This window comes from Cydia splendana, chromosome 17, assembly GCF_910591565.1.
Source record: "Cydia splendana chromosome 17, ilCydSple1.2, whole genome shotgun sequence".
NCBI classification, from domain to species: Eukaryota; Metazoa; Arthropoda; class Insecta; order Lepidoptera; family Tortricidae; genus Cydia; species Cydia splendana.
The window spans coordinates 4,179,557-4,187,567 of NC_085976.1; the positions used below are offsets into that span (position 1 = coordinate 4,179,557).

At 34.7% G+C, this 8,011-nt stretch overlaps 1 protein-coding gene across 8 annotated transcripts in view; it reads right to left on the reverse strand.

Annotated features, from left to right (window-relative positions):
• LOC134798695 (small conductance calcium-activated potassium channel protein) overlaps window positions 1-6,611 on the reverse strand; it is a 77,258-nt gene extending 70,647 nt beyond the window's left edge. For 3 of the 8 annotated variants that reach the window (XM_063771076.1, XM_063771081.1, XM_063771074.1), the window contains exon 1: window positions 6,330-6,609. In XM_063771076.1, coding sequence (XP_063627146.1) covers window positions 6,330-6,368 — 39 coding nt within the window. In that variant the 5' untranslated portion in view covers window positions 6,369-6,609. Of the gene's footprint in view, window positions 1-6,329 lie in introns of all 8 variants that reach the window. The other 5 variants (XM_063771080.1, XM_063771075.1, XM_063771078.1 and 2 more) reach the window with 4 other exon arrangements.
• Window positions 6,612-8,011: the final 1,400 nt, after the last annotated feature.

Genomic DNA, 8,011 nt, shown 5'->3' on the forward strand with positions numbered 1-8,011 from the left:
TTCCACTCGTTATAATAGTAATACTGTATGACAAATCGGTAACCGATAAAATATGTTTTTCTCTTCCTTTGATATTTAAATATTTACAAAGGTTTTATTCTTTTTGCTATAGTTCGTTTTTTTAGCATTAGAAAGAACTTGAAAGAAGGTAAGCGATCTTGACATGTCTTTTAATTGAAAAACGCTTTTTAAAAATCAGTAACTATTACTTATGAAAGCAGAAGAATGTAAATGATCGTATTAAATTCATAAATGTTACATATTTGCCGTAACTTATTTTTTAATGTGTTTTTCAATTAAAAGACACATCAAGATTGTTTACCTTATTTCTAATGCTAAAAAAAACGAACTATAATCAAGGTATTGGCAAAAACTACCAATATGTATAATTTTATAATTCAATCATAAATTACATATAAGTTTGAGCCTTAATTAAACTGCATATAGTTTCCTGGCCAAGTCCAACAACATCATGTAGACCTGGCCATCAGAGATAATTTCCTACTAAGTGGGTAGCTAAGTGACATAATCTTATTATGCGTTCATTTCACTTAATAATTATGACGTGAAACTGCACTCAAACAGTGGTATAAATTAATGATGCTATGTTAATGTACAGTCATCATCATCTCAGCCTATATACGTCCCACTGCTGGGCACAGGCCTCCTCTCATGCGCGCTTGGGCTATAGGGTAACAGCACCAGTGGCCAGCCAGGGACCAGTGGTCAGCCTTTTGAGTCGTTTATTGGTCATAATTATCTGATATATTCGTTTAAACAAATCGCGAGTACTCAAATAGGAGCTTTGATTCCTTATTGGTTAATACGTCACACGACAGGTGCGGTGAGGGAACGGGGGGAAGACATATACTCGTTCATACAGGTGCTGATTGTCGACGAGTGCAAAAGTGTCATGTCCGCCATATTTTTTATCGCACGTGGTGTTCTCTTAACAGGCAAGAATAACTAAGTTTTAATTTTATAAGTTATTATTTTTGTTAATGATTGGTTTGTTTATTAGTTTATCTATTAAATTGGATTATGTTTTGATGAAAATATCAATATTTCACTTATAAATTGAGGGGGCTGGCCACTGGATAACATTTTTTTCCAATAAATCCAGTGCCCAGCCCCCCACGGCTGACCTTTGGGTTATTCGTTTATTTTATTATTTTCGAGCCAATGCGACAGTTAGGACCGTTAAATTTACATTTTCAAATTTAGTTACGCATGCCCTAGTCAATTTTAAGTAAAACCCAGTAGTCAGCCGCATTTGAAATTACGTTATAATGCGGCTGACCACTGGAACTTCTTCACTTCACTTCGCGGATCCAATACTCAGCCATTGACATTGCTTGGTACGTCGCCGCCAAAAATATGTCCACATTTTTAAACCCTATCTCATTGAAATAAGGTTCAAAAGTGTATACATACTTATGACGTTAACTATACATAACTATCATTTTGCTTTTTCCTGGTAGGTATATATATATATGACTTTGTTTATTAATGATAATTAGATCTGCATAAAATCGTTTCATTATTTTTTACCGAATACCTTCTTCTTCCTCGCGTTATCCCGGCATTTTTGCCACGGGTCATGGGAGCCTGGGTCCGCTTGACAACTTTTTTAGTACTTAACTAACAAATTTCGTGTCATAAGAATTGTATGTACATAAGAAAAAATAATGATAACCATATTGTTGGTTATTATACAGGGTGGAAAGGCACGACGATCCTTCCCGGAAGTATTAGGTCGTTTAAGTGATACAGAGACTATTGGTAATGGTAAGAATCGTTAATTGAGTAAAAAATAAAAATTGCAAAAATACTACTTTTTAACTGTGGTGATAACCCTATAGCATGTGCACATGACGGCTAGATTAAGGATCTCCGTCGGGAAAGCTCGGAACTTTACACTTTTTTCCGATCGTTGACAGTATCGCAATGATGTATGAATGACGCATAAATGTCAAATAAATCAAATGCATGCAAAAATATTACAAACAATTTTATTACTTTCTTAGATAATTACTTTTTTCCAATATTTAATACTATCTTCTTTTCACATACGGTGTTCAAATGTACCTCCGTGTATTACAACGCCGCCGCAGCCCGTACCCGAGTATGTCGATGCACATGCGATATAGTGTATGCTCTTCGTCATTTATCCTCCGCAGAAAGCACCAATTAGCCTTTGTCTCATTTCGTCCGCAGTTTCACATTCCGTTTGGTTTGGTACACCATATCTTTTACACAGCCCCACAAATTTAAATAGCCACGAGCATCTAACATTTTTATTTGAAGAATATGACATTCAATAAGTATAGTTCAATGAAAATTTAATTTCAAACATCAGACGTCTTGTCTATTTCCTACCACGCAAGAAGGTTTGTTAGTTTGGTATTGAAGAAGTATTTATTCTTGATTTATTCTTAGTATTTCATTTTTGCAAGTTCATTTGGTGCAACTAACACAACCTACTTGTTATTTTTAATTATTTTAGATAGTTTCCAATTATTCGAAAATAATTTTGTGAAACGTGTTAAGAAACTAAAACCTTTTTATCAGTCAAGGAAACCAGAGATATTTATAAGACGATTGCGTACTTTTGAGTGGTTGTCAATGTCACCATTTGAACTGTCGTTGTAAACAATGTTGTGGTTAGTATTATTAATATTAAGGAATAACATAACTATTTCATTCAAGTATTGAACAAGTGGAACCACTAAGAAAGCGAAAATCCTGCAATGATTCTTACCGTGCTGTAAGCAGACCTAAAAATGGTTAGATGGCAACAAATTAGCATAATTTCCTGTCGAATACTGATTGTTTACAAGTAAGTTCATTGACCCTGTCACCTGTTAGGGTTAGAACAAAGTAGTTTTTTGCGTGGATGTTTAAAAGGTCATAATTTAGAAACGGTTGCCCATATTAACATAGTTTCTATGGAGAAAATATAGAGCTTAGGCTAAACTATCTCCCATTTCCGGAAAGGATCGTCGTGCCTTTCCACCCTGTATAAATATAAGTGATTTTGATCATATTATTATGAATATTATAAAGGCTGAGTACTGGGTACACAGAGGCTGCTTACTGGATTTTGGAGGCTGACTACTGGAGAAAAGTGCCACTTTTTGTTTAAACTTAATTAGAGATATTATAAAGAGGATTGTTATTTTTTTAAATATTTTGTTTTAAAATTATGATAAACAATTGATCTAACTATGTCATTTGTTTAATTATCCGACTAATCCTGTAGAAATGCCGAACGTTCAAACTTTAAAAATTCGTTATAAGGCTGACTACTGGTGCCTTTACCCTAGTCCCCACGCTAGCCCAATGCGGATTGGGAACGCAGATGTATGCAGGTTTCCTCACGATGTTTTCCTTCACCGAAAAGCTAGTGGTAAATATCAAATGATATTTCGTACATAAGTTTCGAAAAACTCATTGGTACGAGCCAGGATTTGAACCTGCGACCTCCGGATTGAAAGTCAGACGTCATATCCACTCGGCCATCACACAATGTACAGTCGCCATCAGATATATCGGACCGGCCAAGGTGCTCACAAATATCTGTCTCTATTGTCAAGGCGCTAGAGTGCGTGTTCAGATATTTTTGAGCACCTGATGGCGACTGTTATGTACCTACTTAAGTAAGGCATATTAAGCCAGCATCAATATTAGCGAAAGAAACAACGCACGAAAATAATTTGCCATTTTAAGTATTCCAGTAGGTATTTTCCAAATATCTCTCACAGTCTTAGGTATTTTTCAAATATCTCTCACAGTCTAAATGTTCTACATATACAGACATACGTATCTCTTTTTCTTAAGCTATAATGTACTTTTGCCGAATAGTCTGACTTAAGCTAAATTAATCTTTTAGTTAATGAAGTTACCTATATCAACTAAATAAAAAACAGTGCCTTATTATATAAAAGCTCAAAAAAATAAACTAAATGTGCATAATTTACTTTGTTATTGATTTGTAAATTTTTATCAAATCGAATTTTTATCGCGTTTTATTATTTGAAAAATTTACGAAACATGTATTCAAAACGCAAAATATTTTCGATGTTATACTTATTGTTTCATTTTTTAATTCGCATCAGAGGTTTGGTGCTACGTATCTTTACTCCGTTACTCTTACTTCAAAGTTTACGAATTTGAACATAAGGAAATTGAGTTGAAATCAAAATCTATTTTTCGTTATTATTTAGTGATTTTATTGTAAATCGAAATGGCCTTTGATAACCTACAGTGCCAGTGTTTTTGCACCAAGCGTGTTGAGTATTAAACTAAAAATATAGGTATAGCAAGTAATAACGTCGTCTTAAGTTCCGAGAGAAGAATCGCATAAATCAGGCTGCGAATACGTACGCTTCGGCTTTCCCGTTTTGATGAAAAACAACATCATTACACCCGCCCCGTGTAATGTTGCGTAACGGTCGGGTTGTAACTAAAACTAAGGAAAGCTGTACAAATTTTACGTCTTGCTAAGGAATATTTATGGGATATAACAATTGCTAAGCTCGAACTCTGGCTTGTTTCTTGTTGGCGAAAATGTGAGGATATGAAACGTTACCTACTTAGCTGCTAGCTTTCATTTCGAAATACCTACCTACTATCTATGCTCACAAATTAAGTTTTTAAATACCCAATTGTTATTGGTGCTACGAAATGAAATCAACCTTTTAATAGCACGGCATAATCCTAGGTTCGTAGCATTTGGCCCATCGTATTATATTTTGGGAAGCAGCATTTCATTGTTTCTAGGTTTGCAAATACATATATTATATGACTGTATGTATATTGCAAATGTGAGTTGTAGCTGTGATGATCTTTACTTACCTAACAAAACTTAAAACAACAACGAAAGTAAAATCTGACAGATTAATAAAATAATAAAATGACCTTTTGGTACGAATACCAAATCGGTATTTGGTATTCGTTATTACGGTTCATATAAGTGATGCAAAAAGAGACTTCTATAACCACGGCAATAATTTTATTATTTATAGGGTCGATTATCAAAATGCTTACTTTACTCCCCAGGGCCTTATCAGTCGAACAAAACCCAGACGCCAAAGGTGAAACGACCGGCCTATTATTTTGATGATGCGACAAAGCTTTGAATATAAACTCGAATAAAAAGTCTATTATTTTGTTATACCCGGCGTTGTCGAGTTACTTTCAAGGCCAATGTATTTATCTTCATAATGATGTACATTATAGGTGAAGGTTAAAGTCGTTTGGTCACTTATATTAATGGAGGCGTGTGCTGATCTTGGCACCTTGAAATTGTCGGAATGTTAAACCGGGGCGGAAATTAATGAATAATGGGTAGTCTATACTATTACCATGTCGAGACAATTTAAAAATAGAACTTGATAAAATTAAAAAAAAAAAATTGGTAAAATTATACATCTTTGAAATATTTGGTAAGGATAGATTTTTCGCACCGACTTTTAGCATTGCATAATGCAAATTTCTTTAACTGTCTCATTTAGAACTTCAGCGATGAGGAGTCAAGTGTTTCTTATTAAATCTCGGGAATAAAATGCAGTCTAGTCAAAGCATTTTAGTCTTAAAATTCTGGATAACATAATGCAGGACATAATATATGTGATCATTCACGATTAAATTAAAACTTACCTGCATATCCTTAGTACAGAAAAACAGAGAACAAATGCCTATAAATTATAGTCGCTCTAAGTTAAGAAGTCAATTTTGACAGTCATGAATTGACCCTTATATTTACTAAGCTCAGACCTACCGTTTAACTAGCCGTAGTGTCATGACGAATTTAGTGGAACGCAAAAAAAAGTTGAATTAGTAATTCTGAAATTAAATTAATAATACTGAAATAAAACCTCCGTTGGCTCAGCGACCAAAAATGAGACTTGGCTTCCGACACAACGCCACTTTTCTCGGTCCCGTGCGACCTCGCGCCAATTTTTTGCGTTCGTCTAAATTCGTCCATGAGTATACCACGTGTCCCAAAATTCAACGATAAGCTGACACCAGAAGATGGACCTGCTCATGACTACTCGAGGAAAAAAAAAATATATATATCTCAATTTATTATGGAATTACAAAAAAAAATTAAAGTCGACACCCCTAGTGGTATTTTTAACGACCATGTCTACAATTTTTCAATTATTATTTTTATTATTTTTCCTGGAGTAGTCATAAGCAGGTCCATCTTCTGGTGCCAGCTTATTGTTGAATTTTGGGACACGTTGTATATAAGGGTCAATTCCTAACTGTCAAAATTGACTTCATAGCTGCGTTAGACTATAGGCATAATAGTTGTGACGTACCTGAAACGATGTAAGCTCAGCGACAAAGCAGACTATCATCGACAGCGTTATGTCGCAGCATCACCTAGTCGGACTAAACGGCGCGCGCTGGCGTCGACCGAGCATGCTCCGGTGCTGAGCGCAATGCCGCATTGATGCCACCAAACTCCCTTTCTGGGTTCACCTTTTCACTGTGAGTTGCATTGTCAATCACTACACTAGTGATGTCATTGACGTCAACACTGAATTTTGATTTAGGGTTGTCACTTTTCAAGATTTATGTTATGGCCTTTTCGAGGTTTAAATTATCTGGTTTGAAAGAAAAACATATTTTGAAGCCTGTTGAGATACTAATTAAAGTTTATTTTGTATACGCAAAAATACATCAGCATTTGACTAAAGTGCTGCAAATTATACAGCAATCTTAGCAAGTGCAGTGAGACACTTTAGTAAATTTATTAAAGCTAATAAACCAGAACTTTTACCATATGTACCACCACAGAATTGCTAGAAGCGCGGTGACAAGAGCTTTTTTAGTTTTATTTGGACGATATACGAGCTTTCCGAGACTGTACACCAAGCGAAAACCTTCCGTTAGTCATCCGGTAGGGTTGCACCGTACAATAATGTTTACGTTATTCAAATTGTGTTTTGTAGAATATAAGAAATTAGTTCCTTTACCATTCATAATTAAAAATAGTTATATATTATGATCAAATTGCGTTATGTGCAATTATGTAGGTAAGAAAATTAAAGTTCTACATTGTATCGCTGGAAGTATGACACAAAAGTAACACACGCTGAAAATATAATGCCTACACACAAATACTATACAATAAAATTAATGATATATATATTTATTTTTGTTTATAAAAAGACCTGTCCGCCCTCGGAATACCCAACTGGCGCGAAGTGGCGCAGAATAGGGCAGAGTGGCGCTCTCTTGTGTCAGAGGCCAAGATCCTCTTTGGGTCACTGAGCCAGTGATGTATGTATGTATGTATGTTATTTCTGTTAGTAATTTTTAGACCATTTGCAGTTATTGTAGGATGCCAGATTATGAAAAGCTTTAGCTTAAACATATTTATACTATTTTTATGAGTTTTATAAAGTCATGTCACATAATGGAAAATTACTCTGTCCTTTTATTTGGGTCACGTTCCAATTTAGGTCAATTTATCTATGAACTTTAATTTGATACTGTTGATTTAATAAGATTTAATATTAATTTGATTGAAAAGGAAATCCGAAATGCTATATCCGAAATATTCGGTTTCTTATGTTTAAGGCGAGTTTCCGATATAGTTTAAGGCAAATTTTAATTTAAATCATATTATTCAACATTTGGTACATATATAGGTATCCAACGATTTGTTTAAACCTCAAAATTATGAAAACTATGTAAACTATTTTATTGTAAACGATGAAATTACTGTGTACTGATTTCCTTTACCCAAAACCGTTTAATAAATCTGCAAACTTGTCATCTAATAAACATCTCTTGAAAACGTGTTCTCCCAAAACGCCACCTATTTATTAATTTGCCAATTAAATGGTAGTTCGCCGAGGCAGCCCTAAAACCGACGACATCGTTTGATCCAGTGCAGACGGCTCGTGTACAAAGCACATCGATCAACTGGCCCGGCTCCGAGTTCGGTCACGTGTGATATTTAATTTTGAATTTTATTCGCTGGGCATAGGTT